General features: G+C 38.2%; 1 protein-coding gene across 1 annotated transcript in view; it reads right to left on the bottom strand.

Moving 5' to 3' along the window:
* ADAMTS14 (ADAM metallopeptidase with thrombospondin type 1 motif 14) overlaps positions 1–5,597 on the bottom strand; it is a 121,013-nt gene extending 115,416 nt beyond the window's left edge. The window contains exons 1-2 of the mRNA XM_069981848.1: positions 5,183–5,597; positions 3,883–4,271 (exon numbers count right to left, since the gene is read on the bottom strand). Coding sequence (XP_069837949.1) covers positions 3,883–4,271; positions 5,183–5,267 — 474 coding nt within the window. The 5' untranslated portion in view covers positions 5,268–5,597. The remainder of the gene's footprint in view (positions 1–3,882; positions 4,272–5,182) is intronic.
* Between the last annotated feature and the right edge of the window lie 7,784 nt (positions 5,598–13,381).

Below are 13,381 nucleotides of genomic sequence, written 5' to 3'. Positions count from 1 at the left end.
AATACAGACAGGTCAGGAGAGGACACAGATGCTTCCTAAGCCAAAAAGACAAGTGCTTCCACTCCTATTATGTGGAATCTTAGAAACATTTACAGTATTTTAAAGGTCTCTTCCTCAGGGAGTAATTCTTTCTCCATTTATTCAAAATTTTCGCTGGTTTCAGATTAGCCTTCCCCTTGTATCGCTGCATGTGGGTGACTTGGGTTATTGTAGCTCTTAGGGCCCTATTAGGCAGCCTGAAACTCTAAGCAGACGTATTATGATCACATAAGTGGTGTATGATATTGGTGCCTGTTTACATAGCCCATTGCATGGCAAGAGCATTGGATTGGGGAGGGCCACACACCGATGAAATAGGATCATTCATGCCACTCTTTGCTGTATCCAGCCATCGGCCACACATTTTATACATAGTGGGGCGTAGGCGATGATTTTCTGACAGGTCAAAAAGACCTGATCGCCTTCCGAATGAGTGTTTGCTTGTTCTTTGGCTGATCACTGGGCCAATTACATATCGCGATATTTGCCTATTTGGCAAATAATAATCCTATGTAATAGGACCTTTAGACCAGTACTGTCTATTATAACATTACCATTACAAAGTTTATGTTGTTCTAGAGACTAATTCTTAGTATGCCACACTAAAAGCATATTTGCACTCACCAATTATAGTCATGAATCGCTTTTTTCTGAGCAGTTGTAATGATTGCTGGTCAGTATAAAAAAAAAAAGAGAAAATCAGCAATAGAACTATACCAATGATCATCAGTTAGCCTATAAAATTATCAGGGCTTGACTGATAAATGTAAATGCTGCTTAGTGACATTTACAAGTTATTGCTGTTTATCGCATACCTTGGACCTGTTGGTAAGTGGTGTAGACTGTGTTCTTCAAGACTTGGCTCAATTCAGAAAAAAACGGCACGGTACCAGAATAAGCAATGGATGGATTAGCCCTACTGTCAAATAAAAATAATAATGGTGAATATCACCATGATATTGTGACTGGATAACACCACCTCATCATTGCTCCATAACATCCCCATAACACCACTCAATAACATCAATATCACATCTCCATATTATGACTGGATAATACTGTCACACTGTGAGCAGATAACACTGCTGCAACAATATAGCTATATAGGAGTGGTCTAGGAAAGTCAGTGGTCTTAATGCAGGTACCCCTTTTTGAACATAATCTAACATAGCCCGAAAACTATATGTGAATGGGCCTAGGGAGAACACCATTGGCCAACCAAAAATTGCCCTGCCGTCCTTCAGATCAATGTGCTGCCCACTGACGCTCCCATTCTGAATATAAAACAGAACACTGCCCTGTTCATGTTCATCTTCACCCTAGCCTTATTTAAGTCTTGCAAGTCTTCTTTGGGACAATTTCACATGATACCCATTCATGCTCTCTGAATGGGTGGACCCCCAAAGTTTTGCCACTGACATGTAGCCTGAGAATATTAAAAGGCCTATCAAATCAGTCATACTGATGAAACTCTCCCAACACCTGATTCCACCTCATCCATCAAAAACTCAAGAGCACAGGTCTGCCATTTCTCACACTTATGCCAAGTGCAACCCATGCAGTTTCATGTCTGCATGTTCATCCCCCCAAAATTTATACCAGTGGTCTAAAAGCAACACTGAGAAGTAAATACAACACAAAAAAGACAGGATACACATAACTAAATACAGTGGGCGCCACAAAGACAACTCAAACCCTGGTAATAACTGTAGGCAAAGGACTGAAAATGCTAAGACTCCTAACTCCCTGCCCACTGAATCACCTTTCACCCCAGCCCCCATTATGCTACTTCAGAAGCCACCATGGTACGTGAGGAATGCAGATACCACCCCATATAAATCTAAGTGTGTCAGCCCCCACCAAAAACCACAGAAAATTAATAACGACACAAGAATAACCCATCGGCTTGCCACAAGAATGGACATGCGGACATCTCCATACTTATTGCTGGAGTGTGGCTAGGTAAGCACTATACAGTTGCCTTACTTTAAACCAGTATTGAGTACCAACATGTTGGCACAGTAAAGCCATGCCCCTTTACCAAAGCCACACTTCTTTTAATGCCTTTTCAGATCAAGCTGAGAAATATCTAAAACATATGATAAATGAGGTACAAATTACACCTTAATTCACTTGTACTTGCAATAGTAAACCTGGGTTATGTTTAGCTCTAGAGGATCAACCCACAATTGACTGACTACCACCGTACCTGTTTCCATGTTTTTTTTTTTCTTTAAGTAACTTTTGTTGTAAAAATCCAGGATATTCACAAGGGTATTTCTAAAAAAATTCTTTTTTAACACACATTGATAATCTAGGCACTATTTACATCTAAGTGTCCATCTACAGTATGTGCTGCTTCATCTATGTGCTGCTTTACCCTTCCGAAATGTCTTGGAGCAAAATATGTTCTGCTGAAAAGTCTGTGAGAAAACATGAGAGAATCGAAAGCATAAATCAGTTCATTGAGGCAGTCATTTGACAGCATATAAAAGTAACATTCTTTTAGTCACTGCCTCCCTGTTGCTATTTTTTTAGTTTGTAGCACCTACTGTGTAATGCGTGGGAAACCAATATCTTGCTACATTCTGACAAATGGAATTTAGCTAATTTTCCTTCTATGATATTGTCAATTTAAAGGGGGTTCAACAGGTTAATTAAAAAGCCCTCCTTGTCTTTAAGGCATTGTACAATCTACAGTCAGAGGTCACCGCTAGGCGGGACTCCAAGCTGGTTCAAATTCATAGAGAATACAGGCTCACCCCCTGAAGCTTTGTAATGAAACTCAAAGCCATAAGAAGAGGAATAGATTCAGACATAGAATATTACCAGCAAGAGCCACTTTACTCCAAAGTCCAATCTCGGTAATTTTTTTTAATTTTTTTTTGCTTTGAAGGTCATAGTCTTCAGTTGAATACCATGTGACAGTAGGTTAGGTATAGAGGATTGCTCAGTGGAAATGCCGTTTGTTCATTGACTAACATATTATAGTGAACATATACACATTTTATGCATAATTTAATGACTCAAGGCTTACTCAGCTGAAATCCTTGTGACGCTGGAGTTTATTCATACAGACAACAACACATGGCTAATTTGCATAATGAGGCCACGCTAAATAACAGTCCATAAATCTGCTGCACGGCTAGCAAATACAATAATGAATATAAACTCCAAGTCATCCCATCTCCTCAGACTATGCATGCTAACATTTATCTGCCAAGAACAATATGTGAAGTTCAGACATACCCACCAGGCAAACAGGTGGAAGTACAATACGAATTTTTGCATGTCCCGTTTCTTCAACTATCAAGAATGTTGTGCTACGTAGTTATGCTCTATTTTCAGAAATGCACCTGAAAATCCTAGAATGTTATATACATTGGACATGTCATGTAAGCCTCCATAACTCTTTCAGAGATACACATAACAAGTCAATGTATTTTTGGCACCAGCTGAGCCGACAACAGATAAAGTTCAGTTAGCTGCATATAATGTCCCTGGAGTTGTTGAGTGTGGTATGATGTTTCAGAATGACCCATCAAAGAACATTACTACTACAGTATTTATGGCTGGATTTACTGGTGAAAAGTTAAAATGAAAGGGAATTCTATTCTTGAATTGGAAGATCAGGCTAATGCAGACACTTTAGAAAGAGGTCCAAAAACTATTTGGATGGATGAATGCATACTATTTTTATCCAGTGTCTAAAACTGAGACAGTTGTCTTTTCCTTCCTAACAAATAATGGGGCTTCAGAATATGTTGGCTTGTTCGGGTACCATATCCCAGAAACATATAGAGAAAGTAGGGGGAAACAAAATTGAAATGATCATTGACTTACCAGTCCATCACAGTTGCTGATAGCCACAGTTGCTCCACGCATATCCGTAATATCTCCTGTATATACACAATCAGCATGGATTGAGTCATGGGAAATCTCCTGGAAATCCTCCTGCCACTGAACAGTAGCCTCATGAGAAACCAGTTTTCTATTGGGCTTCAAACGCAGATGCAGCTGCTTGCCAAAGACTGTGACATTGAAGAACAAGGACCTATCATCTGACTGAGTTGTTGGTGGATCAGGAATACTTCGGGCAAACCTCTGCCCAGGGTGCTTTAAGGTCATCCTACTTCCTGCTGCTGACACCACGTGGGAAATATAGCGTCCTAGACGATCTGTACTGAATGGGACAACCACACCATATTCACTTAGCTTTCCGGAGAGGTCTTCTATTGGGAATAAAGAGTTTTATAAGTCTTTAGAAATACATTGGACATGGGTTTAAGTAGTACTAATGGTTCTCAAGAACACATATTCTCCATTTGTAGACCTTCTTGGACTTCACCAGGCCATCAAGCACATTTGCTTTGACATACTTTAAAGGAACACATTGCTCTTGTTTGCTGGTAACATATTGGGCATTTTAAAATACTGTAGAGCAGGGGTTGCATGGTGCAACACATTCACAAAACGCTCAACACTGCTGTTAAACTAGCCTGTATTCTAAGAAACATTTTACAGCTTTCCCAGCTACATACTCTTATTACACTTTCCCCGCCAGGGGGGAATAAGCAAAGCCTTGACTTGCAGCCCCATCTGCATGGAGCAAGTTTATTGACACCTGTCAAAACAAACACACCTATATATTAGTTTACAAGTAACAAAGAAAAAGGTAAATTGGATACTGTATCTAACACAGGAGTAACAGACTGAATTTACTAAATGCAGAGTAATAAATAATACCTCTATAAAGTGGTAGCATTCACAAGGGCCAACAATAAAACAAACTAATTCATATGCATTTATACAGAAGTTATAAATAACAGAACAAAGTCAAATTCTAAATAAGTCAAAAGTTCCCAGTATTTCCGCAAAGACAGCAAAATAAGGTTGAATATTAAGAATCCAGCATGTTCACTAAAACCCTCCTGCTTGTGTATGCAGTCAGTCATAGCATAAGGTGAACCTCATTAGCATTTACCCAGTTTCATAGAAATCTGCTTTAAAAAATTCAATTTGGATCTCTAGAATGCATTTCATATACCATTCATTGTATTAGCATGGCATTTGCTTATTGTCCATAAGGCTAAACAGATTTGGGCCAAACAAAAATTGCAATGCAAACATTTTGAAATCCTACCTTTTAAAATAAATGAATCCACAGCCAGCCAGCAGAAAGATGTAAAAAAGCAAGACACAATCCCATACATGTAAAGAAAATCCATTGGATAAAGCTTGCAGAAGAGTTAGTATAGTTTCCTAAGTAAAAACAAGCATACGGTATCCAGTAAATAAGGAGCTTGACTGGACTTTTTCTTCTTTAGAAATTCTCTATTTGGATCAGTTAGAAGAACATTTACAGATTCAGAGAGAGAGAGGGAGTAAGAGAGAAAGAGAAGTAGCTTGCAGGATTTTCTCCAGCCAGCCAGGCGTTTAACAATCTGTTCTTCTCCTGTTGCAGTGCTGCAGATTGACAGATCAGGAGAGGCACACTCTGGAGTGCTGGGGGAGAAACTTAGAGCAGCTTTGATACAGTCTTTTTGGACCCTTGTAAACTGTGCCTATCCAGGAGAAGCCCCATCCATTTAGGAAGGCAAAAGAAAGAAGGGAGGAGGAGAAAAAGAGAGTGGAAAAGGGAGGGAGGTCTGGATAGTCAGAGTGCATTGCAACTCCAGCCAGAGGATGCAAATACTGACATCATCTGTAACATTGTAGCACAGACACACCCTGGGTTCCCTCTGTCCCTCCTCTGGACAGAAGGGGTCTCCCAAATTTGTCACATGTGAGACTGTACTTTGCCGGAAAATTGGAAAGGGAGGGGGGGGGGGGAAGTAAAAACAGAATCAGTCTGCATTCATTACCTTGACTGCGAATAATAGCTTCAGTGTTCCCAGTAGGAAAACACTTCAGCATTTGAACAGAAATATTACTTTATTCCCTATTTTCCTCCAGGTGACTGCTTTCGAACTCTCTGTAATTTTAACCAGTCCGCACAATTTTTTTCTAACTTTGCAAATACATTGGAAATGATTTAAATCACATTTCAACAGGCATTGCTTTTTAATGTCAAGAGAGGACACAGCTGTGAGCCCCTGTACAGGAGTAATATATAGGCCACTCCAACAACATACACCAGCAGCTCCTTCTTAGTTTTCTAGCAAACTCATGAAATTGTAACTAATTGCCTAGACGGGTTGTAACTTATCACTAATTATGAGTCATTAAAATAAAGGGCAGCATCATTATACTCATTTATGAGATGTATTTAGTATAACAAAGTTGAATGGATCTCAGCTGCAATACCATAGACAAGCTGTAGATAAAGATGGTGCTATTTATGAAAACAGTCATGTTTTTCTAATTCTGTTTAGCCCCTATAGCTATTCAAATAGATAGTAGAAAGCAGTAATATTTGCCCTACCCTCCCTTACCTACAGGGCCCCTATGCAACCACGCAAGTTGCACATCTAGTATGTTTACCTAATCTAGCATATATCTGATATATCATATTATATTAATTTAGCAGTTTGTACTTACTGTAATTACACAAAATAATAGGAAACCACTAATAAAGTATTCATGTTCTTGCTTTTTTAAAAGGTTTAAACAGAACATCAGTTTGATGCCAAAGAATTTATTAAGGGCCAATAGACTTAAGTTCGTTGACTTGTTATCATAAGATTGTAGCGATGGTCTTTTTCAAATTTGTGTCAGCGTTTTATCACTTGGGTTATATTGACTCCTGACTGTTAATACTGTACATGTCTTATGTAAATAACATAGCAAACAATCAACTAGGTGGAACAAGAGTAAATCAATTGGCAACATCTATGGCAACTTTTTGGTATGTTCTTGGGAAAAAAAAATACTGCAGAAGCATGTTACATTTCTTACCTGTTTGCCCCAGTTCTGAAACCACAAAAAAATAATTTTTGGTGTCTTCATTCTGTAGCTTCTGGTTGTACTTCCTAGTTAAGCAGTTGTCCTATAATGCATTGCTTTCCCTCAGCTCCCCATCATAGTCCTCCCACCCTGTCTACTTCCCTTCCACAGCACTCATGCCAGTTGTCCACCCTAAGCTGTTATCTAACATCTAATTTCACTGCACATTATTGCAATACCACTGAAGTTGTTGCACCTGCTGCATTTACTCTCTGTCTTCTCTTTTTGTAACATCATTCACTATTAGGCAGCATGCTATAAGCACACCTCATCAATATATACGTATAGGTGTATATGACAGGAAGATGGTTATGTACGCTGGATAGGCTGGTCAGAGATAGTGATGTCACTCAGGGAAGCATGGCTAGAACTCAGAGACAAGATCCAGCCATGACTTCTTCAGAGAGAATGAGAACCAGTTTTCTTATTTTCAACTTCCCGTAATGTGTGAACATGCATCATGTTAAAGCACGCTGAAGCCAGTACTATTGGTAATAACATTATATTAGTAATGTTACATGTTACAATTTTCTGATATCATAAGTGTATTTAAATAAATCTATCCACCCCCTCCTGGGATGTAAACTGAGCAGAAACTAGTTTAAATTGATCTAAATGGGAGCACCACTTATGTCACTGCATCTTTAGAGAGACGTCAATCTTTATTATTTACACTATTTAGATGTGTGTTAGCTATATGTTTATACTCTCATGCTTGTAACAGTTTTACATTACTGTTAACTACTTAAAAACTAAAAATGATTAGGAATAAAAAGTATTTCTATTAGGGGCAAGCTTTTGTCTGTAAATAATATCTCAAAAGATTAATTTCCAAAAGGCTTGGGACATAACTAGAAAGGTTGGTTATGTATAATATTGTATTCTTATTTGAAGTGCATTGAGGTATGCTGTAATAACTACTGACAAAAATATGTACGAGTGCTCAGGCTACAGGACTGCTTGTTAAACATGTGGAGTCTTATTTACTTGAAATTCTTTTACTATCTCTAGTCTCCCAGGACAATGTGCATGTCAAGTAAATATATCTCCAGACAAATATCACTGAAAATTTGTCTGGTCCATTATCGTTGAATATCTTTAGCTTGGGGATTAAGGCCTTTCAACAAATACATTTTTTCTAGACAATTACTAGTGATTTGATATGAAAAATATAGAGATAAATGAAATATTCCTATATTGTGCATTTCAAAAAATTTGAGCACAAAGTTCACATAATGGAAATAAGCTTTTTTAGCAGGGTACTTGCTTTGTATACCGTAGAAAAGTTAATGACAACATGACTTGCACTTTTTCAATGCTTGCTTACTGACCTCTGTTTTAGACTCTGTTCACACAGAGTTTCAGTGTTGTATCAAATAGTCACCCCTGACTCCTGTTGCTGTACCTAATAGTAATCCCTGTCCCCTGTTGCTGTAACTAATAGTCATCCCTGTCCCCGTTGCCTTATCTGACAGTCTACACTGTCCCCTTTTGCTGTACCTGATTATCTTTGTTACAAGCAATTACAAACCTAGAAAAATGCTCAATTAAAAATTTTTTATGATGTTTTCATTTTTCAAAAACATTTAATGTATCAACCAAAATTTATTACTAACAGGTAGAACATCTTGTCACGAGATCTCGGAATCACTTGTATAAATTTAATTTTCACATTGTTTCATATAGTTATAAGCACATAAAATGAGACCAGCCAGATTTTAAAAAATAGTCACTGCAGAGTCAGGCCATATTCATATTATGTATAAAAAGCTGCTGACATAGCTTTTGTTTGCCGTGTCAAACAACGTTTGCTGTTTGACATGTTCCTGTGGCCAATATTACCGTATCGGCCATTATTCAGTACAGTGTGCGAGAACTGGCTAGCTGCAAAACTGGGCTTGGTGCCAATAAAAAAACAGTGTGTGGTTTTCATTTAAAAAAAAAGTTAGAAATTAAAAAACTAAAAAAAACAACAACGAAACCTAAGCTCCTCTAGGTTTGGCTTTGGTAATCTATAGATGATGTAACATATTGGGGCTCTTGTAATGACAGGCCACAACTGGTATGAAGCTGGAGTCATAGAATAACATACAAGATTAGAATATGAATTTGCTTTCTCGTGACTGATCCTAAGTGTATTTTTTTCACTGACGTAACACATTTTTATGTGAGAACATTGCCACAGAAACGTACTGTAGTTCCATCTGTATTTTGCTTTGGGCAAGCCTGTTTTCCTAAACCTTTGTCACCAAAGTACATGTATGTACTTTTCTAGACAGTGTAATTTCAGAGAAGCTGGCCAAGTACATTTGTCAATACGTCTGAGAGCATGACCTCATGCCTCGGGCCAGCTGGCTCTTGTTGGATATAGTTCAGTAACATGCACCTTCACACCATGACTTCATCTCGGCTGCCAGGTTAATCAAACACTAGTAACAAACATGTAATGCATCAAATATTTAACTGGATGCATTACATGTTTGTTACAGCTGTTTTACTTTTGCTTTTTAGCATTACATAGCTACAGAGTTATAGGCATGTGTCTATTATTATTTATTATAATGAACCCGTAATTTAAAGGGGTTATCCAGTGCTACAACAACATGAGTGGAGCAAAAGTGGCCATGTTTTTGAAGCGCTGGATAACCCCTTTAAGGCCATAGTACATATGATAAGGGATTGAATAAATAACATCAGACAAAAGCAAGTACAATAAACTAGAATAAAAGAAAGACTCGACTGACAAAAAGGAGGAGAGGTAAGGGCTTACAATGTACAATTCAAATCAAGTCTATCAAGTTCATGGACATGTTAAGAATATGTTTTTACTTAGCTTGCAGAGTGCCCTTTTAAAAATTAAGGCATCTTCTAAGTGATGAATGGGCCCATAGCCCTGTGTTTTTTAAAAAAAAAGCTGAGCAAAACACATTTTTTACACATAGTTGGGGGTGCGTAAATCATAAAAAAAAGTAATGTTTATTTACCCCAATCCCCCACAGCTGCCATTCCAATGGCTCCCTTGTCAAGTTCATCATTGCTTTTTCTTGGTTCTTAGTCATTACAGCAGAAACTGGCCACTCAGCCATTCAACGACTGAGGCTGGTCACTGCTGTAGCTAAGGATTGACTGAGACATGACAAAATATCCATAACATCATTAAATAAATATTTAGACCATTACAAATTATTATTTTACTGTAATTGATAATTTTTTTTTAAAGTTATGTTTAATTGCCTTTTTATTTGTTGGTGGCTAAGTTTAAATGAGAAATCCAGCAGATTAGAAGCCGTCAGCAGAGAGGGGCTTACCTCTCCTCATGCCCACTGTGAGCAGCAGGACCAGCTGCGGGACCCCGTTAGTGCTGACATGTCACGACCCAGCTGATTGACTGACTGCTTAGTCAGTCAGTGACTGGGGCGACATGCCACTCCAGTCACTGATTTGCTGAGCGGCCAGTCCATCAGCTGGGACAGGTTCCCCCCCCCCCAAGTTGTGATGTGATCACAACTCAAAAGAAAATGCCTTCCGGTGGGGGTCATGTGGCCTGTTCCGCCACCCACCTGTAATCAATTCCCACCTGCCCCTGCCTGCTGCCAGCTTTTATAATCCCTGGACTTCTCCTTTAATCTGAGGTTATGTTTTTGTTAGGTTAACAGTACCATGTGATGATTATGGTGTTGATCTAGTAAAAAGCCTTGACCTGTCAAAGTGGACCAGTGACCAATAAGTTGTTTGTTACACCTCAATATAAGTTAAATACATCAAACTGACCTATAATTGCCCCATGTTATGGTCTCAGCAATCAGCCAACAAACTTTTAGGCCATTTAAAGGGCTCTTTAAACAAGCATCCATCAACTTGTGCATCATACAGTATATTGGGGCTCATATTGGGAAGCCATTTGCCTATCTAATACTGCCCTAACTCTTAATAACATCTTAGACCATCTAAATATTGAATTTAATCTTCTATTTCCCATGTGACAGTTGTTGTCAGTGTTTGGGTGGAAGTTTTTCTCATAGCTTTTTATGATTTCTAATGAAAAATACATGAATTCTAGCATTATATATATGACAAATAACATAAATATCAGAATTGAGGGGAATGTAAAACACCATGTCATCTGGAGCGTTTTCTCACTTTCTGTACATATTGACCCATGGGTAATAAAAGTAAATGCTTAAAGCCAAAACAATCCTATTTTTAATGGCACAAGACTAAATTCTCACAAATACGTGGTGGGGCAATGTTTTGCTTCCTAGAGACAAATAGGAAAGTTGTATGATCATTGACACTTTTTTTTTCCTCAGGAACTGTCCATGCCAGAACTCCTACACAACTGTGCGTGAGATCTTTGGTTTTGGTTCTAGGCAAACTACATTCCAAGTATAACCAAACTCCATAATATGTTGCCTTACATACATTGGAAAAGTAACTACATGAATATCTTTATATTGTATATTAGTTTATAAAATGTGTTTCTTTAATATGACCTTAAATAAAAATTTAAGACTATGAACTTATTTGTATCTAATCTATGTGTTTCAACATTATCCTTCCAAACACATGGGTCCCAACACAATATCCTAAAGTGTGCTTGAGCATGAAAAAATATGTATAATATTTTTATTAGGTAAACTTGACTAAACTCAAGTTCAGAAATAAAATAAAAAAAAAACTGTTTTCCAAGTTTCTGCACTTAAAGGGGTCTTCCAGGCTTAGAAATGCATTGCTGCTTTCTTTCATAAACAGCACCACTCTTGTCCTCAGTTTGGTTTGTGGTTTTGCAGCTCATTTCCATAAGTGAATGGGGCTAAATTGTAATACCACACATAACCTGGAAATAGGCGCAGTGCTGTTTTTTAAGAAAGAAGCTGTGCTACTTCTGATTGTGGATAAAGCCTTTAAAAGGCATAAGGAACCTTCAATGTGGCATTGCACAGGAAAACCTTAGGACTGGTGGATGCTATTTGTTAAGGCTGCGGTGGTGTCCGGTGCTCCAGTCACCCGTCCAGCTCTCCCTATTCAGTTCCACCTACGGACGCAAAAGCCCACCAGCCCGGGCCTGATGCCACCTCCTCTTCAGCTCCCAGGGACGCCTCACCGCTCCTATGTGTCTTCAGCTGCACCTCACCGGCCACTAGCAACCCAAGCCAGTGATAGCGACCTGGGGCTGCCTGCTGCAGCAGTGCCTTGCAGACTCCATTCTCCTGTGCGGCTTGCTCCATAACTAGCAGTTGTACTGCAGATCCATGACTCCAGTTGTTACACTATCTACTCTGTTTTTTACACTAGTTCTTAATCGTGTACCACAACTATATCGAGCAATGTCATGTAGGCTTCAAGTAAAGCTACATCTTGGAAAATCAATAAAGATATAAACCAGATTTTTTTAAACATGATTTTCTTAATTTAGAGACTATAGTTTCATTCATGGAAGAACATTCTATGGTGCAGAGAATACTAAATCATCAGTCGTAAAGATCTATAAGAACACTATAGGTTTTTCTACAGCAAACTCTTTAAACTTCACTTTTGACACAGTATTTAAACATTTCTGTATGTTATGCTGTATCTGATATTGTTGGCAGAGGTTCTCCTTTGCCCAGAGGAATGATGAAGGTTGTATTTCATCTTGCAGATGTATGCAGGTGGGCACTGTCTACCTCCAGCCTATTTATATACTACTGTAAATAAGATTTCTATCAGACTGTCTAACCAGACTGAAAGGAGATTCATGTAATAACGTATAACATCCATATGTTGTGATATCATTGTAGAGATTAGTTACTTGTCGCTCAAGGTGTAGCATGAATTTTCCATGAGTCTAATGTAGAGTTGGATGAAGGATTTAAAACATTTTATTTTTCTATACTAATGAGTGTTTTCCTTGACTAAACATCATTTTTTTTTTAAATCTAATTTACTGATATAAGTTTTAGGTGCAGCTTGCCAACAAGAAGCTAATCAGTTGCCATCAGTAAATGAGTATTTCTATTTACTCTGCATCAAACCAACCAAAATTACACAGTCATGTTCCATCTTACAAATACCCCCTGGCTAAAAAAAAAAAAAAAGTATACAATTCATTAATAGATTTTAGAGTGTCTCTAGGGCTATGTTCCCAAAGTGTTGTTTTTTGGAAAAGAATGGACACTGATTGCAATGAAATCAGTGTCCATTCTTTTCTGCAGCAGCATTTCATTAAATTTAATGCAATGCTGCCCACTGAGTTCCAACTTCGTTATTTTAGTGCTTGAAAAAGCACTATATTGTAATCCGTATTCTTCTTCCGTTTCTTCTTCTTCCAGACATTCTTCTGCGAATAATACAGACGGAACCGCTTTGCACACAGACTCTGTTCAAACTGCGTTTCAAAGCCCTCGGCGGTGACAGA

This window comes from Dendropsophus ebraccatus, chromosome 8 (assembly GCF_027789765.1).
Source record: "Dendropsophus ebraccatus isolate aDenEbr1 chromosome 8, aDenEbr1.pat, whole genome shotgun sequence".
NCBI classification, from domain to species: Eukaryota; Metazoa; Chordata; class Amphibia; order Anura; family Hylidae; genus Dendropsophus; species Dendropsophus ebraccatus.
This window is presented reverse-complemented; position numbering and strand designations above follow the sequence as displayed.